The 24,219-nt window shown below is 46.6% G+C and overlaps 1 protein-coding gene across 1 annotated transcript in view; it reads left to right on the forward strand.

Moving 5' to 3' along the window:
* Positions 1 to 24,219, forward strand: part of galntl6 (polypeptide N-acetylgalactosaminyltransferase like 6) — a 1,584,079-nt gene that overhangs the window by 1,286,334 nt on the left and 273,526 nt on the right. The window contains exon 5 of the mRNA XM_070895622.1: positions 13,558 to 13,743. Within this exon, the coding sequence (XP_070751723.1) occupies positions 13,558 to 13,743 (186 nt within the window). The remainder of the gene's footprint in view (positions 1 to 13,557; positions 13,744 to 24,219) is intronic.

Here is a 24,219-nt window from a genome sequence, read left to right on the forward strand (position 1 = left end):
TGCTAATACAACTTTAATAATTGATTTTATAATTTTCCCCATCACCGATGTCAGACTGACCGGTCTATAATTTCCTGTTTTCTCTCTCCCTCTTTTTTTAAAAAGTGGGGTTACATTGGCTACCCTCCACTCCATAGGAACTGATTCAGAGTCTATGGAATGTTGGAAAATGACTGTCAATGCATCCGCTATTTCCAAGGCCACCTCCTTAAGTACTCTGGGATGCAGACCATCAGGCCCTGGGGATTTATCGGCCTTCAATTCCATCAATTTCCCCAACACAATTTTCCGACGAATAAGGATTTCCCTCAGTTCCTCCTTCTTACTAGACCCTCTGACCCCTTTTATATCCAGAAGGTTGTTTGTGTCCTCCTTAGTGAATACCAAACCAAAGTACTTGTTCAATTGGTCTGCCATTTCTTTGTTCTCCGTTATGACTTCCCCTGATTCTGACTGCAGGGGACCTATGTTTGTCTTTACTAACTTTTTTCTCTTTACATATCTATAGAAGCTTTTGCAGTCCGTCTTAATGTTCCCTGCAAGCTTCCTCTCATACTCTATTTTCCCTGCCCTAATCAAACCCTTTGTCCTCCTCTGCTGAGTTCTAAATTGCTCCCAGTCCCCAGGTTCACTGCTATTTCTGGCCAATTTGTATGCCACTTCCTTGGCTTTAATACTATCCCTGATTTCTCTTGATAGCCACAGTTGAGCCACCTTCCCTTTTTTATTTTTACGCCAGACAGGGATGTACAATTGTTGTAGTTCATCCATGCGGTCTCTAAATGTCTGCCATTGCCCATCCACTGTCAACTCCTTAAGTATCATTCGCCAATCTATCCAAGCCAATTGATGCCTCATACCTTCAAAGTTACCCTTCTTTAAGTTCTGGACCATGGTCTCTGAATTAACTGTTTCATTCTCCATCCTAATGTAGAATTCCACCATATTATGGTCATTCTTCCCCAAGGGGCCTCGCACAACGAGATTGCTAATTAATCCTCTCTCATTACACAACACCCAGTCTAAGATGGCCTCCCCCCTAGTTTGTTCCTCGACATATTGGTCTAGAAAACCATTCCTTATGCACTCCAGGAAATCCTCCTCCACCGTATTGCTTCCAGTTTGGTTAGCCCAATCTATATGCATATTAAACTCACCCATGATAACTGCTGCACCTTTATTGCATGCACCCCTAATTTCCTGTTTGATGCCCTCCCCAACATCACTACTACTGTTTGGAGGTCTGTACACAACTCCCACTAATGTTTTTTGCCCTTTGGTGTTCTGCAGCTCTACCCATATAGATTCTACATCATCCAAGCTAATATCCTTCCTAACTATTGCATTAATCTCCTCTTTAACCAGCAATGCTACCCCACCTCCTTTTCCTTTTATTCTATCCTTCCTGAATGTTGAATACCCTTGGATGTTGAGTTCCCAGCCCTGATCATCCTGGAGCCACATCTCTGTAATCCCAATCACACCATATCTGTTAATATCTATTTGCACAGTTAATTCATCCACCTTATTACGGATACTCCTTGCATTAAGACACAAAGCCTTCAGGCTTGTTTTTTTAACATCCTTTGTCCTTTTAGAATTATGATGTAGTGTGGCCCTTTTTGTTTCTTGCCTTTGATTACTCGGCCTTCCACTATTGCTTTTTTATCTTTCTGCCATCTGTTTCTGACTCCATATTATTTCGCCCTGCATAGGTTCCCATCCCCCTGCCATATTAGTTTAAACACTCCCGAACAGCTTTAGAATATGTTACCCCCAGGACATCAGTTCCAGTCCTGCCCAAGTGCAGACCGTCCCTTTTGTACAGGTCCCACTTTCCCCAGAACTGGTTCCAATGTCCCAGGAATTTGAATCCTCCCTCTTGCACCACTGCTCAAGCCACGTATTTATTCTAACTGTCCTGCTCCCTCTACTCTGATTAGCACGTGGCACTGGTAGCAATCCAGAGATTACTACCTTTGAGGTCCTACTTTTTAATTTAACTCCTAGCTCCCTAAATTCAGCATGTAGGACCTCTTCCCGCTTCTTACCTATATCGTTGGTACCTACATGTACCACGACAACTGGCTGTTCACCCTCCCTCTCCAGAATGCTCTGCAGCCGCTCCGAGACATCCTTGACCCTTGCACCAGGGAGGCAACATACCATCCTGGAGTCTCGGTTGCAGCCGCAGAAACTCCTATCTATTCCCCTTACAATAGAGTCCCCTATCACTATAGCTCTCCCACTCTTTTTCCAACCCTTCTGTGCAGCAGAGCCACCCATGGTGGCATGAACCTGGCTGCTGGTGTCTTCCCCTGGTAAGTCATCTCTCCCAACAGTATCCAAAACGGAATATCTGTTTTGGAGGGAGATGACAGCAGGGGACTCCTGCACTATCTTCCTGCTCTTGCCTTGTCTCTTGGTCACCCATTCACTATCTGTCGTAACCCTTACCTGCGGTGTGACCAACTCACTAAATGTGCTATCCATGTGCTATTACATTAGCTACCCTCAATCCATCGGAACTGATCCTGAGTCCATGGAATGTTGGAAAATGACCACCAATGTATCAACTATTTTTAGGGCCACTTCCTTAAGTACTCTGGGATGCAGACTATCAGGCCCTCGGGATTTATCGGCCTTCAGCCCTTCAATTTTCCTAACACCATTTCTTGACTAATAAGGATTTCACTCAGTTCCCCCTTCTCGCTAAACCCTCAGGCCTCTTGTATTTTCGGGAGGTTATTCGTGTCTTCCTTAGTGAAGACAAAACCAAAGTATTTGTTCAGTTTGTCTGCCATTTCCTTGTTCCCCGTTATGAATTCACCTGATTCTGACTGCAAGGGACTTACATTAGTCTTCACTAATCTTTTTCTCTTCACATATCTATAGAAGCTTTTGCAGTCAGTTTTTATGTTCCAGAGCAGAGACTGCATTACATTGAATTCATCATCAGAGGTGGTCCCTCGGAATCGAGGAATACTTGCTTCCACTCCTGAAGTGAGTTCTTTGGTGCTTGAACAGTCCAATACGAGAGCCACAGACTCTGTCACAGGTGAGACAGATAGTCGTTGAAGGAAGGGGTAGGTGGGACTGGTTTGCCGCACACTCTTTCCGCTGACTGCGCTTGATTTCTGCATGCTTTAGGCGACGAGACTCAAGGTGCTCAGTGCCCTCCCGGATGCACTTTCTTCACTTAGGGCGCTCTTTGGCCAGGGACTCCCAGGTGTCAGTGGGGATGAATTGCATAGAAATTACAATACAGAAGCAGGCCATTCATCCCAACTGGTCCATGCCGGTAATTATGCTCCTTCCATCCCTCTTCATCACATCCTGTCGAAATGTCCTATTCTTTTCTCCCTTGTCTCTATCCATTTCATGTTGGGGGCTCGAAAAGCTGTTCAATTCCAACAGTGCTGGTGAAATGAGCTTAATAACAGAAAATGCCAGATACACACAGCGGGACAGGCTGCGTCTGTTTCGGGCGATGTCCTCACTGGGAACTTTCCTTTTAGAAACATAGAAACATAGAAAATAGGTGCAGGAGTAGGCCATTCGGCCCTTCTAGCCTGCACCGCCATTCAATGAGTTCATGGCTGAACATTCAACTTCAGTACCCCATTCCTGCTTTCTCACCATACCCCTTGATCCCCCTAGTAGTAAGGACCTCATCTAACTCCTTTTTGAATATATTTAGTGAATTGGCCTCAACAACTTTCTGTGGTAGAGAATTCCACAGGTTCACCACTCTCTGGGTGAAGAAGTTCCTCCGCATCTCGGTCCTAAATGGCTTACCCCTTATCCTTAGGCTGTGACCTCTGGTTCTGGACTTCCCCAACATTGGGAACATTCTTCCTGCATCTAACCTGTCTAACCCCGTCAGAATTTTAAATGTTTCTATGAGGTCCCCTCTCATTCTTCTGAACTCCAGTGAATACAAGCCCAGTTGATCCAGTCTTTCTTGATAGGTCAGTCCCGCCATCCCGGGAATCAGTCTGGTGAACCTTCGCTGCACTCCCTCAATAGCAAGAATGTCCTTCCTCAGGTTAGGAGACCAAAACTGTACACAATACTCCAGGTGTGGCCTCACCAATGCCCTGTACAACTGTAGCAACACCTCCCTACCCCTGTACTCAAATCCCCTTGCTATGAAGGCCAACATGCCATTTGCTTTCTTTTGCATCCTTGGATGCTGTCTGACCTGCTGAGTGTTTCCAGCTTTTTCTGTTTTTAGAAAGAAATGGGGTCGAAAATTCTACCGCTGTTTTTGAGACGGTGTCACCGCCTGAGTGTTGATTTTACCGTCAGGCGTTAGGTGCATGCTCCAACTGCCAAATTCAGTTTTTACGCCCAAAGATGACAGAGCAGCGCTAAAACACTCACCTCGGGCAGGAGCTCAGTAGGCTGACTGAATTTCACATCGGGAGGCTGCCGCCATGCTGGCTGGAAAACGGGCAGAAAAGGGAAGAAAACAAAATCATACTTCTCCGACCCACACACAAACTTTCCCATTGTTGGAATGAATGAAAAAAATGAAGAAAAAAATAAAGAAAAACACTTACCTTGCTCTCTGGCCGATTACGCCCGTGTGCCGCTGTTTACTCACCACTTTGTTCAGGCTGTAAGAACACCGGGGAGGCCGACATTCAAACTAAATATCGCAACAGAGGCGCCAAGGAGGTATTGCACGCTGGATGACATCACCACGCGGGTGGCGTTAATCGGCACAGCGTTAGAACATAAGACCTTAAGAAATAGGAGCAGGAGTAGGCCAAACGGCCCCTCAAGCCTGCTCCGCCATTTAATATGATCATGGCTGATCTGATCATGGACTCAGGTCCACTTCCCCGCCCGCTCCAAATAACCCCTTATCGTTCATGAAACTGTCTAACTCTGTCTTAAATTTATTCAATGTCCCAGCTTCCACAGCTCTCTGAGGCAGCGAATTCCACAGATTTACAACCCTCTAAGAGAAGAAATTTCTCCTCATCTCAGTTTTAAATAGGCGGCCCCTTATTCTCAGATCATGCCCTCTAGTTCTAGTCTCCCCCATCAGTGGAAACATCCTCTCTACATCCACCTTGTCAAGCCCCCTCATAATCTTATACGTTTTGATAATATCACCTCTCATTCTTCTGAATTCCAATGAGTAGAGGCCCAACCTACTCAATCTTTCCTCATAAGTCAACTCCCTCATCCCCGGGATCAACCTAGTGAACCTTCTCTGAACTGCCTCCAAAGCAAGTATATCCTTTCGTAAATATGGAAACCAAAACTGCACGCAGTATTCCAGGTGTGGCCTCACCAATGCCTTATATAGCTGTAGCAAGTCTTCCCTGCTTTTATACTCCATCCTCTTTGGTATCTTGGCCTTTATTGCAAAGGGGATGAAGAAGCAAAGGGTCATGGAAATCCAGTACTTGCTCCCCCAGTAGGCCATGGATGCTGGATCAATTGAAACTTAGAAGATGGCGATCTCAATCGATTTTTATTAGGTAAAGATATCAAGGAATATGGAGAAAAGGCGGGTGTGTGGAGTTAAGAGACAGATCAGGATCTAATTGAATACTGGAACAGGCTTGAGATTGCTGAATGGCCTACACCTGTTCTTACGTTCCTATGCAGTTGGGATCTCAGTATATCAGGCATTATTACTTTGATAGATTGCTGTTGATAAATTGCGGGAGTACTGCGCGTAATGCTGCCTTCTATTATAAAGCAGGTAAAGTTATGCCTCAGATGGCACCCGTGATCCAACTTTTCATGGGCCCCAGGAGCAGGGATTGGATATATGGAAATAAATTCTTCTCACTTTGGATCCCAGCCCCCTTCTCCCCCCGTGCCCCCCGCCGCCCTCAGCCTCCTCCCTCCCCTTTGTGTCAGTGCATGGGCAGAAAAAAGAAGAGTGCGGTGATTCGAGTTCATCCAGCAGCATTGTAAAAGTGCTTACGATTGTACGTGACTGGTTGACACACCGGGCTAATTGTGTGGATTGCATTGATGAATGGGTTATTGCGGGATGGTTTGTGTTCATCTCTGGCTTTACTTACTGGGGTGTCACCAAGGCCACAGAGCCCCAGTAGGAGTTATATGGATGGCTGCACCAGTGAGTTCCCAGTGTGGGACAGGAGTGCAGAGGGAACATTGTGTCACTGACCTTCCCAGCATCGGGCAAGGTTAACAGCAGTTGTGTCCCATTGAGGTCTCCGCCTTGGATCAGTGGTAACACTCTCACCTCTGAGTCAAAAGGGTCTGGAGTCAAGTAACAGTCCGCATACTTGACCACATAATCGAGCCTAACACTCCTCATCATAGGCAGTCCTTCGAAATTGAGGAAGACTTGCTTCCACTCTTAAAGTGAGTTCTTAGGTGACTGGATAGTCCAATATGGGAATTACAGTCCCTGTCACATGTGGGACAGACAGTCGTTGAAGGAAAGGGTGGGTGGGACAGGTTTGCCGCACGCTCCTTCGACTGTGTGCACTTGTTTTCTACATGCTCTCGGCGACGAGGTGCTCAACACCCTCCTGGATGCTCTTCCTTCACTGAGGGCGGTCTTTGGCCAGGGACTCCCAGGTGGTGGTAGGGATGTTGCATTTTAAGAAGGAGGCTTTGAGGGTGTCCTTAAAATGTTTCCTCTGCCCAACTGGGGCTCGCTTACCGTGTAGGATTCCGAACAGAGCGCTTGCTTTGGGAGTCTTGTGTCAGGCATGTGAACAATGTGGCCTGCCCAGCGGAGCTGGTTGAGTGTGGTCAATGCTTCGATGCTTGAGATGTTATAATCGAGGCTGACACTGTAATATATATAGTTCTACCTGTGGACTCCTGTGGCACTGCAGCTAGACATCACAGCCAACTGGGTAAGTGATTGGCTGGTGATTGGTTTTTTTCTTTCTTTTCTTTATCATTGTTGTTGCCAAATTAAGTTAATCTAAGGCAGGAGAGCTCGGACATGTGTTATGCTCCTCCAGTGCTATGTGGGAAGTCAGGGACGCTTCCAGTGTCCCTGACGACTACATATGCGGGAAGTGCATCTGCCTGCAGCACCTGACAGACCACATTGCGGCACTGGAGCTGCGGGTGGATTTACTCTGGAGCATCCGTGATGCTGAGGATGATGTGAATAGCGCGTTTAGTGAGTTGGTCTTACCGCAGGTAAAGGGGACACAGCCAGATTGGGGATGGGTGACCAACAGGAAGAGTAGTGGAAGGAAGGTAGTGCAGGGGTCCCCTGCGGTCATCCCCCTGCAAAACAGATACACTGCTTTGGGTACTGTTGAGAGAGATGACTCATCACGGGAGAACAGCAGCAGCCAAGTTCATGGCACTGTGGGTGGCTCTGCTGCACAGGAGGGCAGGAAAAAAAGTGGGAGAGTTATAGTGGTAGGGGATTCTATTTTAAGGGGAATAGATAGACGTTTCTGCCTCCGCAACTGAGACTCTAGGATGGTATGTTGCCTCCCTGGTGCAAGGGTCAAGGATGTCTCGGAACGGGTGCAGGACATTTTCAAGAGGGAGGGTGAACAGCCAGTTGTCGTGGTGCATATAGGTACCAAAGATATAGGTTAAAAAACAGGATGAGGTCCTACAAGACGAATTTAGGGAGCTAGGAGCTAAATTTAAAAGTAGGACCTCAAAAGTAGTAATCTCAGGATTGCTACCAGTGCCACGTGCTAGTCAGAGTAGGAATCGCAGGATAGCTCAGATGAATACGTAGCTTGAGGAGTGGTGCAGAAGGGAGGGATTCAAATTCCTGGGACATTGGAACCGGTTCTGGGGGAGGTGCGAACAGTACAAACCGGACGGTCTGCACCTGGGCAGGACCGGAACCAATGTCCTAGGGGGAGTGTTTGCTAGTGCTGTTGGGGAAGGGTTAAACTAATATGGCAGGGAGATGAGAACCTATGCAGGGAGACAGAGGGAAATAGAATGGGGGCAGAAGCAAAAGATAGAAAGAAGAAAAGTAAAAGTGGAGGGCAGAGAAACCCAAGGCAAAAATCAAAAAGGGCCACATTACAGCAAAATTCTAAAGGGGCAAAGTATGTTAAAAAGACAAGCCTGAAAGCTCTGTGCCTCAATGCAAGGAGTATTCGGAATAAGGTGAACGAATTAACGGCACAGATAGCAGTTAACGGATTTGATGTAATTGGCCTCTCGGAGATATGTCTCCAGGGTGACCAAGGCTGGGAACTCAACATCCAGGGGTATTCAATATTTAGGAAGGATAGACAGAAAGGAAAAGGAGGTGGGGTGGCATTGCTGGTTAAAGAGGAAATGAATGCAATAGTAAGGAAGGACATTAGCTTGGATGATGTGGAATCGGTATGGGTGAAGCTACGGAATTCCAAAGGGCAGAAAACGCTAGTGGGAGTTGTGTACAGACCACCAAACAGTAGTAGTGAGGTTGGGGACAGCAGCAAACAAGAAATTAGGGATGCATGCAAAGATCACATGAATGAACTTCAACAATTGTACATCTATGTCTGGAGTAAAAATAAAACAGGGAAGGTGGCTCAACCATGGCTAACAAGGGAAATTAAGGATAGTGTTAATTCCAAGGAAGAGCCATATAAATTGGCCAGAAAAAGCAGCAAACCTGATGACTGGGAGAAATTTGTAATACAGCAGAGGAGGACAAAGGATTTAATTAGGAGCGGAAAAATAGAGTATGAGAGGAAGCTTGCTGGCAACATAAAAACTGACTGCAAAATCTTCTATAGATATGTAAAGAGAAAAAGATAAGTGAAAACAAGCATAGGTCCCTTGCAGTCAGATTCAGGTGAATTTATAATGGGGAACAAAGAAATGGTAGACCAGTTAAAAAATAGTTTGGTTCTGTCTTCATGAAGGAAGACACAAATAACCTTCCAGAAATACTTGGGGACCGAGGGTCTAGTGAGAAGGAGGAACTGAAGGAAATCCTTATTAGGCGGGAAATTGTGTTAGGGAAATTGATGGGATTGAAGGTCGATAAATCCCCGGGGCCTGATAGTCTGCATCCCAGAGTAGTAAGGAAGTAGCCCTGAAACAGTGGATGCATTGGTGATAATTTTCCAACAGTCTCTCGATTCTGGATCAGTTCCTATGGACTGGAGGGTAGCTAATGTAACACCACTTTTTAAGAAAGGAGGGAGAGAGAAAACGGGAAATTATCGACCGGTTAGCCTGACATCAGTAGTGGGGAAAATGTTGGAATCAATTATTAAGGATGAAATAGCAGCACATTTGGAAAGCAGTGACGGGATCGGTCCAAGTCAGCATGGATTTATGAAAGGAAAATCCTGCTTGACAAATCTTCTAGAATTTTTTGAGGATGTAACTGGTAGAGTAGACAAGGGAGAACCGGTGGATGTGGTGTATTTGGACTTTCAAAAGGCTTTTGACAAGGTCCCACACAAGAGATTGGTGTGCAAAATTAAAGCACATGATATTGGGGGTAATGTACTGATGTGGATAGAGAACTGGTTGGCAGACAGGAAGCAAAGAGTCGGAATAAACGGATCCTTTTCAGAATGGCAGGCAGTGACTAGTGGGGTGCCGCAGGGCTCAGTGCTGGGACCCCAGCTCTTTACATTATACATTAATGATATGGATGAGGGAATTGAGTATAATATCTCCAAGTTTTCAGATGACACTAAGCTGGATGGCACTGTGAGGAGGATGCTAAGAGGCTGCAGGATGACTTGGACAGGTTAGGTGAGTGGGCAAACGCATTGCAGATGCAGTATAATGTGGATAAATGTGAGGTTATCCACTTTGGTAGCAAAAACACGAAGGCAGAATATTATCTGAATATTATCTGGCAGATTAGGAAAAGGGGAGGTGCAACGAGACCTGGATGTCATGGTACATCAATCATTGAAAATTGGCATGCAGGTACAGCAGGCAGTGAAGAAGGCAAATGGTATGTTGGCCTTCATAGCTAGGGGATTTGAGTATAGGAGCAGGGAGGTCTTACTGCAGTTGTACAGGGCCTTAGTGAGGCCTCACCTGCAATATTGTGTTCAGTTTTGATCTCCTAATCTGAGGAAGGACGTTCTTGCTATTGAGGGAGTGCAGCGAAGGTTCACCAGACTGATTCCCGGGATGGCAGGACTGACATATGAGGAGACACTGGATCGACTGGGCCTGTATTCACTGGAGTTTAGAAGGATGAGAGGGGATCTCATAGAAGCATATAAAATTCTGATGGGACTGGACAGGTTAGGCACAGGAAGAATGTTCCCGATGTTGGGGAAGTCCAGAACCAGGCGACATCGTCGAAGGATAAAGGGTAAGCCATTTAGGACTGAGATGAGGAGAAACTTCTTCACTCAGTGAGTTGTTAACCTCTGGAATCCCCTACCGCAGAGAGTTGTTGTTGCCAATTCATTGGATATATTCAAGAGGGAGTTAGATATGGCCCTTACGGCTAAAGGGATCAAGAGGTATGGAGAGAAAACAGGAAAGTGGTACTGAGGTGAATGATCAGCCATGATCTTATTGAATGGTCGTGCAGGCTCGAAGGGCCGAATGGCCTACTCCTGCACCTATTTTCTATGTTTCTAATTCTATCACCATAAATGGTTAAAATGGTTACCAGGAAGTGGTGATCCTCGCAAGATTTGGTCAAGATGTTTGATCTTGAACAGGTTAGGTTTGTTCACATTGATCATATTTTACCTACCAATGTGGAAGTAGTTGAAGGTGGGAATGATTCAATTATTTCTGACTCATCGGATAGTTTTGATACACTAGGAGCATATCCTGCATCCAATGTACTGGAAACCAATCCAAGAGAAAGTTAGAATTTAAGTCTGAGTCCGAGTCAGGCAGACAAACAGTCTGAAGTTAGAGAGAGTTCAAATGGAAATGAAGGGCATCCCTTGGAGGAAAACTTTCCTCAGGATCAGCCTCGAATGAGTTTAAATTTGACACCATGTTTGCAAGGTTCTGTTCGAGAGCTAAGGTATCCTCTTCGAAACAGAAAACCAGGGGTTAAGTTTGATTTGTAAATATGGCAAAATAAGTCTTTTGTTATGTATAACCATGCAAGTTATGTATGATGATTATTATTTTTTTATAATTACTTCTTCATTAAGGAGGGAGAAGTGTAATATATATAGCTCCACCTGTGGACTCCTGTGGCATTGCAGCCAGTGCTGTTTATAATAAAGGGAACAGGTCACCTGACTCTGGTGAGTTCCGGTATGTTCTGCCTGTGTGTGTTTCTGTGAGATACTGAAAATATAACAACACTCCAGTGCCGTACTTACAAAGTGCTGTTGTCGCGTTCGCTACATTACAACAGTGACTTCACTTCAAAAGTACTTAATTGGCTGTGATTCGCTTTGACGTAGCCTGAAGTGGTGAAGGGTGCTATATAAAGCTTTTTCTTTTAACCACAGCTCCTTAATTAAGGCCCAGTGTATCAAATGCAGCTTTATGGAACTGCCCAGTTCGTAGCAGCGAATGTTTTACTTTTTCGTTTTTTTCATCATCGTGAGTGTGTGTGTTTATGTGTGTGTTTATGGGTGTGTGTGAGTGAGTGTGCGTGCGTTGGAAGCTGGGAGTGGGTGAGAGTGAGTGTGTGTGTGTGAATATGTGGGTGTGTGTGTGTGGGGAGGGGAGGTGGGGGTGGGTGTGTGAGTCTGTGTATGTGAGTGTGTGTGAGAGTCTGTGTATGTGAGTGTGTGTGTGTGAGTATGTGGGTGTGTGTGGGGCAGGAGGAGGTGGGGGTGGGTGTGTGAGTCTGTGTATGTGAATGTGTGTGTGTGTGAGTATGTGGGGGTGTGTGTGTGTGTGGGGCGGAGGGAGTTGGGGGTGGGTGTGTGAGTCTGTGTATGTTAGTATGTGTGTGAGTATGTGGGTGTGTGTGGCGGGGGTGGTGGAGTTGTGGATGGGTGTGTGAGTCTGTGTATGTGAGTGTGTGTGTGTGAGTATGTGTATGTGAATGTGTGTGTGTGAGTATGTGGGTGTGTGTGTGTGGGGAGGGGAGGCGGGGGTGTGTGTGTGAGTCTGTGTATGTGAATGTGTATGTGTGAGTATGTGGGTGTGTGTGTGTGGGGAGGGGAGGTGGGGGTGGGTTGTGTGAGTCTGTGTATGTGAGTGTGTGAGAGTCTGTGTATGTGAGTGTGTGTGTGAGTATGTGGGTGTGTGTGTGTGGGGAGGGGAGGTGGGGGTGGGTGTGTGAGTCTGTATATGTGAATGTGTCTGTGTGAGTATGTGGGTGTGTGTGTGTGGGGAGGGGAGGCGGGGGTGGGTGTGTGAGTCTGTGTATGTGAATGTGTATGTGTGAGTATGTAGGTGTGTGTGTGTGGGGAGGGGAGGTGGGGGTGGGTGTGTGAATCTGTGTGTGTGAATGTGTCTGTGTGAGTATGTGTGTGTGTGTGTGTGGGGAGGGGAGGCGGGGGTGGGTGTGTGAGTCTGTGTATGTGAATGTGTCTGTGTGAGTATGTGGCTGTGTGTGTGATTGGCGAGTGGCGAGCGGCCCCTGGGAGCAGTGTGGCGGTGTATCACTTTAGGGAGCAGCGCGAACTGGTGCAGGAGGGCGTCGGCAGCGAAGAGGGCGACTGGATTGGACATCACCATAACCTTGGTCGATGATTGGAGCGTGGGCAGATGCAGCATGTGTGTGTGTGTGCAGGAGGTCGGGGTCGGAGGGAGGTGGGGGCAATCATACTTGGTACATTGAAATGCAGCATTAATTTTAAATGTTAACACCTAGTAGGCAGGAAGACAAGCAAAACATTGCGGCTGTAGTGAGTGCAATGCACGAACCTGGAGGAGCCAAGATTCAGTCCGCAGTCCGCTCTGACTTAGATCTTCTCAACAGTAGAGGTGCTAATAGCCCTGGGTGAGTGAAGTGAAGATGGACATGGGGTCACTATGCACTGACCCTTGCTGGGACAACACATGTGTGGTCATCGGCAGGGGGCAGTCAAATGGCCTTTGACACCTGCTGTCTGGGTTGATGTGTGATCAATGGCCATTTGGGTGAGGCACTGCTGGGTGAGCAACCTTAATGGAACTGTGTCCCAGAAAGGAGTCAACGCCTTCAGGAGAGTGAGATGGAAGGGTGGGTGAAGGGAGAAACTAGGTACAAAAATAAATTACTGAGAGGGCACAAACTCTTTACAACATGAAAAGAGCTTTTACCATTCTGATCAATTGACTGAAACCTGCACACTGAAGTAAGAACATTGCCGGAGAGTCTAGAACTAGGGGCCATTGTCTCAGGATAAGGGGTCGACCATTTAAGACTGATATGAGGTGGAATTTCTTCACTCAGAGGGTTGTGAATCTCTGGAATTCTCTACGCCAAAAGGCTGTGGATGCTCAGATGTTGAGTATATTCTAAACTGTGATCAATAGATTTTTGGACTCTAGGGGAATCGAAGGATGGGAAAATGGAGTTGAGGTAGAAGATCAGCTATGATCTTATTGAATGGCGGAGCAGGCTCGAGGGACCGTACGGCCAACTCCTGCTCACGATCCTTACGTCTTGTATTCACTGAAGTGTTGAAAAAAATCCTCTCCCAAAGGGCTCAAGTGTTTCCTTCTTTTTCTTTCCAGAGCACTTGAAAGAACGGTTAGAGGAATACATGGCTAGATTTCCAAAAGTGAGGATCATGCGCACCAGGAAGAGGGAAGGCCTGATCCGAACTCGATTGCTAGGAGCTTCGGTGGCCAAGGGTGAAGTTTTGACCTTCCTGGACTCCCACTGCGAAGCCAATGTGAACTGGTTACCGCCATTACTTGGTAAGTGTCTGTCTGGATTCGCTCAGTGACAATTAACGGCTTACATAAGAACATAAGAAATAGGAGCAGGAGTGGGCCATTTGGCCCCTCGAGCCTGCTCCGCCATTCAATAAGATCATGGCTGATCTGATCCTGGCCTCAACTCCACTTCCCCGCCCGATTCCCATAACTCCCTTATCATTCAAAAATCGGTCATTCGCCACCTTAAATATATTCAATGACCCAGCCTCCACTGCTCTCTAGGGTAGAGAATTCCAAAGATTCACGACCCTCTGAGAGAAGAAATTCCTCCTCATTTCTGTCTTAAATGGATGACCCCTTATTCTGAAACTATAACCCCTAGTTCTAGATTCCCCTACAAGGGGAAACATCCTCTCTGCAGTACCTTGTCAAGCCCTCTCAGAATCTTATATGTTTCAATAAGATCACCTCTCATTCTTCAAAATTCCAATGAGTACAGGCCCAACCTGCTTAACCTCTCTTCATAAGACAGCCCCTTCATCATTTTCATAATCTTGCATCCCAACCTCGTTCTGGATGCAAGGGAGTATCGATGACACCTTATTTGCGGGAGGTGGGGGGATAGGCAATGCTGAGGAGGACTGCAACAAATTACAAGACGACTTTAATAAACTTGCAGAATGGGCATGTAGATGGTTTGAATACCAAGGCACTGAGATGTAAAGTGATTGGTAGAAGGATTAGAGAGGAGTTGAGGAGAAATGCTTTCACCCAGAAGGTGGTGGGGGTCTGGAACTCACTGCCTGAAAGGGCGGTAGAGGAAGAAGCCCTTTTCACAGTTAAAAAGTACTTGGATGTGCACTTAAAGTGTTGCAAATTACAGGGCTACGGACCAAGAGCTGGAAAGTGGGATGAGGCTGGATAGCTCTTTTGTGGCCAGCGCAGACACAAAGAGCCAAATGGCCTCCTTCTGTGCCGTGAATTTCAATGGTTCTTATGATTCTAGAGAGCTGCTTTCAAATGTGGGCCTACATGAGCCTAATTTGAGGGGAGGAATAAGAGTGGCAGAGCAGAGAACACTGAAGAGGGAATTTTAAACTTGCTGCTCATCAGCAGTGCTCCCAGATTTAGACATCATGCAATCATGGAGGGAGAGGGGACTGAACAATTCTAAACACCACCCCGATGGTGCCCAAAAACAGAGACATTGTGCTGCCCTCTCAAAATATCTCACGTATTAAAATCAGCGTCTGAATCGCATTCTCTATTTTAGAGAGAGTTAAACAGTTGGCTGTTAATCTACACTGTCATACCAGTGGGTATCCCATCAGTAGGACTTTTATTAGCTGTCACACTCCTCAGTCATGCCAACAGGCTCCAGATCCTCCACAGATCAAACGTCATTCCAGCTGCAAAGCCTCCATAGACCACGACCACAGTCAGAGTTACAGCTTCCTTCTCTGGATAGACTCCCAATGTTTAAGAAAGGAAGACTTGCATATATAGTGCCTTTCATGCACCTTAAAGCCAATGAAGTACTTTTGAAGGATAGTCACTCTTGTAATGTGGGAAACGCGGCAGCCAATTTGCACATAGTAAACTCCCACAAACAGCAATGTGATCATGACCAGATAAGCTGTTTTTGTTATGTTGATTGAGGGATGAATATTAGCCAGGACACCAGGGATAACTCCCTGCTCTTCTTCGAAATAGTGCCATGGAATTTTTTACTTCCACCTGAGAGAGCAGACTGGGCCTCAGTTTAACATCTCATCCGAAAGACAGCAGCTCCGACAGTGCAGCACTCCCTCAGCACTGCACTGGAGTGTCAGCCCAGATTTATGTGCTCAAGTCCTTGGAGTGAGATTTAAACCTACAACCTTCTGACTCAGAGGCGAGAGTGCTACCCACTGAGCCACAGCTGACACCTTATTCACATATTATGTTTTAAGTTTTTACATCAATATTTGTATTGAACTTTTATTTTGTACTTTATACTCACATTTTTTTTAAATTTCCAAAAGTAGGCCTCTGGGCCTAGCTCCACTCCCTCTATCCACACCTCCTGCTCAACCTCTTTCATAGTTCTTTAAGTATTTAACTGTGATTTTTTTTTTTACATCAGTGTATGTGTATTTATATTTTATATTTTAACATTTTTGAAATGATTGCCCCTTCCCCCCTTTTACTTGTTCGGCCGCTAACCCCACTTGATCTTTCCGTTCCCTTCGGCCTACTCTGCCTTCTCCCTCCTCCTACCCAATTTCTCCTCACCCCCCCCGTGGCCTCTTCTACCTCCTCCCTGCCCTTGTCTAATTATCACTTTCAATTTAGTACACTATATTCGTTGCTCACGATGTGGTCTCCTCTACATTGGGGAGACCAAGCGTAGATTGGGTGACCGCTTTGCGGAGCACCTCCGTTCAGTCCACAAGTGTGACCCTGAGCTTCCGGCGCCTGTCACTTTAATTCTCCACTGCATTCCCACTCTGACCTCTCCGTCCTCGGTCTCCTACACTGTTCCAACGAAGTTCAACACAAGCTCGAGTAACAGCACCTCATCTATCGTTTAGGCACTTTATAGCCTTCTGGACTCAACATCGAGTTCAAACACTTCAGAGCGTAACCGCTGCCAATCTTTAGCTCCCTTTCCCCCGCCCCCCCCCCCCCCCCACACCCCTAGCCTCTCAGAGTCTGTTTCTTTCCTTCTTTTTTTCTCCTTGTCTCTAATGGCAGCTGGTCATTATCCCGCCATTCACACCCTATCTCGACTAATTTTTTCTAACTCCTGGCATTACCATTTGAAGGCCATCATCTCTTTTGTTTCTCTAATCTCTCCTGTCTTCCACCCTGTCACACACCTTCCCTTTTGTTCTTTCCTCCCTCCCCCTTTCAGTGCTTGTTAGGAATTTGTTCTTTTCGAACACTCTCCAGTTCTGACGAAGAGTCGTCGACACGAAACGTTAACTCTGCTTCCTCGCCACAGATGCTGCCTGATCCACTGAGATTTCCAGCTTTTTCTGTTTTTATTCTAATTATCGCCCGTTCTCCAACCCCACTTAACCTAAGAACTACTCTTAGTCATAACTCCCCATGTTCAATGACGCATGAGATCGACTCGTAAAAAATAAGCTTACAGACCCTCTGAATCCAAATGGTTGTTGTATGCTCAACTACTCAACCATTGGTGGCTGTGCCTTCAGCTGACTAGGCCCCAAGCTCTGGAACTCACTCTCTACCTCTCTTTCCTCCTTCAAGGCGCTCCTTAAAACCTACCTCTTTGACCAAGTTTTAGGTCATCTGCTGTCATTTCTTATCTGGCTCGGTGTCAAATTAATTTTTTGGACTTATAACACTCCTGTGAAGTGCCTTAGGACGTTTCACTACGTAAAAAGGTGCTATATAAATACAAGTTGTTGTTGTTGTTGTTTGGTCTTCAGGAAGAGGTACTTTGTTTGGCCTATATGTGACTCCTCTCCCACACTTTGTCCCTTACTCAAGGTAACTAGGGACAGGGAATAAATAAACCCACATTCCAAAAGCGAATGAAACAAATCTCAATGTGTTCAAAATCCATCCATTTTTGATGTAGACGTGAGCACCACTTCAAATGGCAATCAGAGGAATGTGACTCAGCACATGTTCAGACAGGAATATCACACATTGGCCCATGATTTGCTGGGAGAATAATGGCGAGTCTAATGGGGCTAAAAAAAAACCAGCAATTTGTGATGAGGAAGGGAGTTACCCCGTGAGTTGTGAATCGCCACAAGTTGCTGGACGATTTGCGCTGTTCCACCGCTAGAATCAGAAAATGGGATCTCGCTATCAACCTCCCCACTAGTTTTAAGAAAACGAATTAAACTCGTCGCCGCAAGGAGTTAGGGCTGGTACTTAATGGCATAAGGACCCTTTTAATGGCAAGATTTATGTTCCTGCAATGCCACTCAACCTATCTGGCCCAGAAAGGGAACAATTGAAACTGTGAGTTCTCATTCCTATAGGTAGTAAATTGTTCTGAGAGGTTTTTTTAAAGCTGGCCTTGCCATCGATGCCCACGTCTCCTGAATGAATAGAAACATAGAAAATAGGTGCAGGAGTAGGCCATTCAGTCCTTCGAGCCTGTACCACCATTCAATATGATCATGGCTGATCATGCAACTTTAGTACCCCATTCCTGCTTTCTCTCAATACCCCTTGATCCCTTTAGCCATAAGGGCCACATCTAACTCCCTTTTGAATATATCTAACAAACTGGCCTCAACAACTTTCTGTGGTAGAGAATTCCACAGGTTCACAATTCTCTGAGTGAAGAAGTTTCTCCTCATCTCGGTCCTAAATAGCTTACCCCTTATCCTTAGACTGTGACTCCTGGTTCTGGACTACCCCAACATTGGGAAAATTCTTCCTGCATCTAACCTGTCCAATCCCATCAGAATTTTATATGTTTCTATGAGATTCCCTCTCATTCTTCTAAATTCCAGTGAATATAAGCCTAGTCGATCCAGTCTTTCTTCATATGTCAGTCCTGCCATCCCAGGAATCAGTCTGGTGAACCTTTGTTGCACTCCCTCAATAGCAAGAATGTCCTTCCTCAGATTAGGAGACCAAAACTGAATGCAATATTTAAGGTGTGGCCTCACCAAGGCCCTGTACAACTGCAATAAGACCTCCCTGCTCCTATACTCAAATCCTCTCGCTATGAAGGTCAATTTGCCTTCTTCACCTCCTGCTGTACCCGCATGCCAACTTTCAATGACTAATGTACCATGACACCCAGGTCTCATTGCATCTCCACTTTTCCTAATCTGTCACATTCAGATAATATTCTGCCTTCCTGTTTTTGCCACCAAAGTGGATAACCTCACATTTATCTACATTATACTGCATCTGCCATGCATTTGCCCACTCACCTAACCTGTCCAAGTCACCCTGCAGCCTCTTAGCATTCTCCTCACAGCTCAAATTACATTTTAAAAAACAAATTACATTTTAAATATTCTAATTTTTGTTCTTACTTTTCTTTTCTGTCCCTTTTATTCCCTTTCTATTAATCCAATCTTTCTTTCCCCCTCTTTATTTTTCTGATTTGACTCTAACCAGCCGTGGCACAGTAGGCAGCACACGTGTCTGTGAGTCAGAAGATCGTGGCTTCAAGTCCCACTCGAATTAAACCAAGGCCCCATCCGCTCTCGCAGGTGGACATAAAAGATCCCATGGCACTATTTCAAAGAAGAGCAGGGGAGTTACCCCCAGTGTCCTGGCTAATGTTTATCCCTCAATCAACATAACAAAACAGATTATCTGGTCATTATCACACTGCTATTTGTGGGAGCTTGCTGTATGCAAATTGGCTGCCGCGTTTCCCACATTGCACTTCAAAAAAAAGTACTTCATTGGCTGTAAAGTGCTTTGAGGTGTCGGTGGTTGTGAAAGGCGCTATATAAATTCAAGCCTTTCTTTTTTTAATTCATCGTTCCTCCGTTTCTTTCTCTATCCTTAAATCTCCTTGCTTCGGGAGACAAACACTTGGCCCTGTCATTCCTGAGGTCCCAGCTGACCTTGCCCGCGACAATTGGTTGTTCAACAATTTGCGGTGCAACCATTTTCGAGCTGACGGGCAAGGAAAAGATTCCGGCACACGGGACACGCCGAGAGATGTCCCGCACCAGCAAATTCTGGGCCAGTGTCTGGGCTGATATATGAGCCATAAAATGCAGTATATTGGTCACGCACCCCACACGTATTGATATTAAGGTGCATCAGGTTTCACAGTTCCTGCGTATCAATCCGCGTATCACACTGAAATTGCCCCACGATCTTCCTCCCATCTGGTTATTCCTTCCCGAAGCTCCATTGTGATTCTGGCGGCAGTGGGAAGGCACGTTAAAAACTTTCCAAGACTCCGGACCTCCGGGGGAGTGAGGAATCTCTCGCTTGGTCGGAGTTTGTTCTTGGGATGTGGGCATCGCTGGCAAGGCATGTATTTATTGCCCATCCCTAATTGCCCTCGAGTAGGTGGTGGTGAGCCGCCTTCTTGAACCGCTGCAGTCCGTGCGGCGAAGGCGCTCCCACAGTGCTGCTAGGGAGGGGGTTCCAGGATTTTGACCCAGCGACGATGAACGAACGGCGACAACCTCCCTGCCTCATGCTTTCAAATAAAACAGCTTGATGGCTCTTTGTCGGGTGCTGAACAATCCCCCTTCACACCAACTCCAGATAAATGCAGAGTAAAGAGTCCCCAGTGAGCTCTATGAACAGAGAGGGGGCAAAATTGCCCTGTGCCCCGACTGGGGGGGTAAGTAGCCTTTCTGGGCCAGGACGTTTAGTGCCTGGCGCGGAGGTCCCACCCCCGCCACGGAATTGCCCTCACTGCCCCTGAAAGGACGGGGAGCCGAGCGCTACACAGGTGCTCTGCGTAGCACTGATGTGCGTCAACGTTCCTCTGCTTCACTTAAAGGGGAGGGTCGCTGCGCACTCTGCATGGCCTCCGATGGCCTCCGCTGGGCCACGGGCAGCGTGCGACCGGGCCAACTAAAGAAGTTGGCAGCTCAGGGCGCTGGCGCCATCCCGTTTCAGCATCGCCACGAGAGCAGATGTCGGCCAGCTTCGCGACTCGTGATGCTGGCATCGCGGACCGTGGGGCAATTTCCCCCGTAGGACGTTAAAGGGTCAGCATGGGGGGATAACCGCAGGGCACGGGGCTGCCATAGCGGCACCTCCGGGAGGCAATAGCGCCCCTCTCCCCCGAGCAAAAACCGGAGGTGCTAACAGGGCTATTAAAAAGGGGCAATTTCACGTCCAGAGTCTTTATGCATGTACAGCGACTCTGTTGTTTTATAAAGATACTCCCCATTCATGGTGCTTCATTACACCAAGGTAATTCGCAATAACCAGCAGAGGTTTCAGGGAGAAAAAGCACAAATATTTATGATGAACACAGTCACAGCACAGGAACCCAGGTAAAATTTACCTCGAGAATATCATCAGAAATATATACTATTTGGCCACGCAGCCTTCTGTGAGCAGGGAACCAACCACGTACGAAACTGTTTCAAGTTTCACAGTGGAGTCACTTGTCAAGCGAGGAGCAATTTTCACCCAAGCTGTTTGTCATTAAATATTCATGGTGCGAATACTTGCATTACGCAATTTCATTTATTACTGTCAGTGGCTGAGAAAGCACACTGATCAATCGCTTCTGTTAGCAGTAAACCTGGCTCTTCAAATTGACAGTAAAATGGAACAAAGATTGTTTTTGAAGGCTGACAGCGCAAACGTAAATCATGCCAGCCCACTCACGGAATCTTTTCCTCTTTCTTTGCTTGCCGTACTCAAAGCTGCATTTCCCAGATACCGAAACAAAAAGAAAGTTAAAATCACGTTGGCACCCGGGAGGTGATGATCAGATCAGCCATGGTCTTATTGAATAGCGGAGCAGGCTCAAGGGGCCGTATGGCCTACTCCTGCTCCTATTTCTTATTCTACCCTACGTAAACTCGAGGTGATCCAAAAATCGACTGCCATGTATTAACTCGTACCAAACCCCGCTCATCCATCGTCCCTGTGCTTACTGACCTACATTGGCTTCCGGTTAAGCAAGGCCTCGATTTCAATATTCTTATCCTTGTTTTCATATCCCTCCATGGCCTCGCCCCTCCCTATCTCTGTAATCTTCTCCAGCCCCCGAGATATCTGCACTCCTCTAATTCTGCTCTCTCAAACATCCCTGATTATAATCGCTCCACCATTGGTGGCCGCGCCTTCTGTTGCCGAGGCTCCAAGCTCTGGAACTCCCTGCCTAAACCTCTCTGCCTCTTTAACTCTCTTTCCTCCTTCAAGTCCCAGAATTGGAGAAGTGCAGGGATCTCGGAGGTTTGCAGGTATCAGTAAACGTGAACAGGTCGTAGAAACCCAACTGGTTGACTCGTGTCTTTTGTGGAACAGGCTCGAGGGGGATGAATGGCCTACTCCTGTTCCTATCTTCCCGGAGTGTGCCTTTACTGAAATCTATGGAATTTGTAGCAAGCTGAAGGACTGAACAGCAAACCCTCATCACTGCACTTTGGTTTACTGATTATATCACATGCCCTCACATAATCTTCCTGAAAAAAGTTAAATAAACACTTCAGTGGACTGTGACTTGAGATAAAAACAGATTTATTAAGCAGTAAATGGATAAATGAACAGAAGCAAAGACACACTTTTGAATTACAGCTGTTATATCTATCCTTGGACAATAGACAATAACAAGCAGCTGTGTCGGTGATGGTAAATTACATTGTGATCTGGACTGGCCACAAGATCCCTGAATATTAACCTTGATGTTGCAGTTTATTGCTGATCATTTCTCTCTCTCTCTCTCTGTCCGATGACTTCAGACAAGCAAGTCAATTGAAACAACAGACGTCAGTGCACCCGACTTGCCCCCGCCCATCACTGCTCCCCAAAACCCAGCAATGTGATTGGCTCATGGAGACAATCGATTCACGTAGTCAATCCCGCTCAGATGCCAATCTCTGTATGAGCCCTGAATCCCAAGTATTGCAGCAAGGCCTGGACTCCATTACTCGACCTACGTCTCACTTTTGCGTAGCCAGTGACAATTGCTCTGCCTCACCTTTACTCGCCCAATGATGCCTTTGTCTATCTCACCGTCTCCATCGCCCATGGTCAGAGCCCGTTAACTCTGGTTGGATGTATTCTTGGAAATTTCATCACAGGTGCTAACCATGGCTCAACAGATAACACTCTCGTCTCTGAGACCAAAGGTTGTGGGTTCCATTCCCATTCAAGTGACGTGAGTACAAAATCCTTGGCTGACACTCCAGTGCAGTAATAAGGGAGTGTTGCACTGTTGCAGGTGCTGTTTTTTAGATGTGACGTTAAACCGAGGCCCCGTCTGCCTCCTCAGGTGGACATAAAAGATCCCACGGCACTATTTCAAAGAATTATCCCTGGTGTCCTGGTCAATATTTATCGCTCAATCAACAGATTATCTGGTCATTATCGCGTTGCTGTTTGTGGGAGATTGCTGTGTGCAAATTGGCTGCCGCGTTTCCTTCATTACAACAGTGACTACACTTCAAAGGCTCAGCTGGAAAGTGCTTTGGGACATCCTGCGATCGTGAAAGGGGCTATATAAATGCAGGTCTTTCATCTTCTTTATGACCTCCCATCTCCAACTGCCTCACTCGGTCCAACAGCATTTTTTCTCCAATATTTTTTATTAGTAACAAGAGAAACTGTTCAAAAGAAAATGACGAAAGCACTCCATTTTTCTTCACATGCCCGATGATTTTTCTCCTGGGTTTGCTCGCTGCCTGTGTTGTGAGAGGGTAATCTTTAACTCTGGGAGACTCCAGGGCAATCCTGGAGGATGGTCAGCCCTACTTACAGTGTGTGTCACTGTGTTGGTGTGAGGCCGAGGCTTGCTGTGAAAGGTGGGCCTCCTTCGAGATCACTGGCCGGGGCTTCACGCTGCTTCTGTAAAGGTAAAGAGGGCAAAGAGTCGGCATGTAGCGTGACGGAAACCGACGGCAGTCTCGGTGACCTTGACGAGTTGTTCACGGTGGTGGGGCAGCAGATCAATGGGTCACTGAGATTTAGCTGGGCTGCACTTGGGAGTCCCTGGCCAAAGACCACCCTAAGTGGAGGAAGAGTATCCGGGAGGGTGCTGAGCACCTCGAGTCTCGTTGCCAAGAACATGCAGAAAACAAGCGCAGGCAGCGGAAGGAGCATGCGGCAAACCAGACTCCCCACCCACCCTTTCCTTCAACCACTGTCTGTCCCACCTGTGACAGAGACTGTAATTCCCATATTGGACTGTTCAGTCACCTAAGAACTCACTTTTAGAGTGGAAGCAAGTCTTCCTCGATCTCGAGGGACTGCCTATGATGATGATTAACTCCATGCGCCCAGGAAAAACATAAGCTTTGCTGTTATAGCTGTCGATTTTTATTTCCACACTTTTTCCTGGTAAATTTGCACCTTTACACTCTACCTATGATGATGATTACTTGACATGTGCATAATGCATGAGGGCACTAGCCAGCAGCTTCACGATGGCCTCTGGCTTTTCGCTCTGTGTTCTCCCTTTCAATTAGCTCAAGGGTGGCCGCTTCAAACAGTGTACGGGGTCTACAGGGCAAATATAGCGAAGGTATATGCCACAAAGTGAAGCCTCACAAAACGGGAGTGGGGTGCCTGCAGTCTGTTCCTACATTCTCCTTGAATCTGTTCTCTCACGTTGGATGTCACCGTGCCCAGTCAATGGAAGAAGAACCTTGATGGGAAGCAACAATCAGAAGGAGGCAGTGGCAGTGTTATTGGAATGATTCTGTGCAAGACCATGACACTGGTAAATGAAACATAGAAACATAGAAACATAGAAAATAGGTGCAGGAGTAGGCCATTCGGCCCTTCTAGCCTGCACCGCCATTCAATGAGTTCATGGCTGAACATTCAACTTCAGTACCCCATTCCTGCTTTCTCGCCATACCCCTTGATCCCCCT

Source organism: Pristiophorus japonicus, chromosome 1, assembly GCF_044704955.1.
Source record: "Pristiophorus japonicus isolate sPriJap1 chromosome 1, sPriJap1.hap1, whole genome shotgun sequence".
NCBI classification, from domain to species: domain Eukaryota; kingdom Metazoa; phylum Chordata; class Chondrichthyes; family Pristiophoridae; genus Pristiophorus; species Pristiophorus japonicus.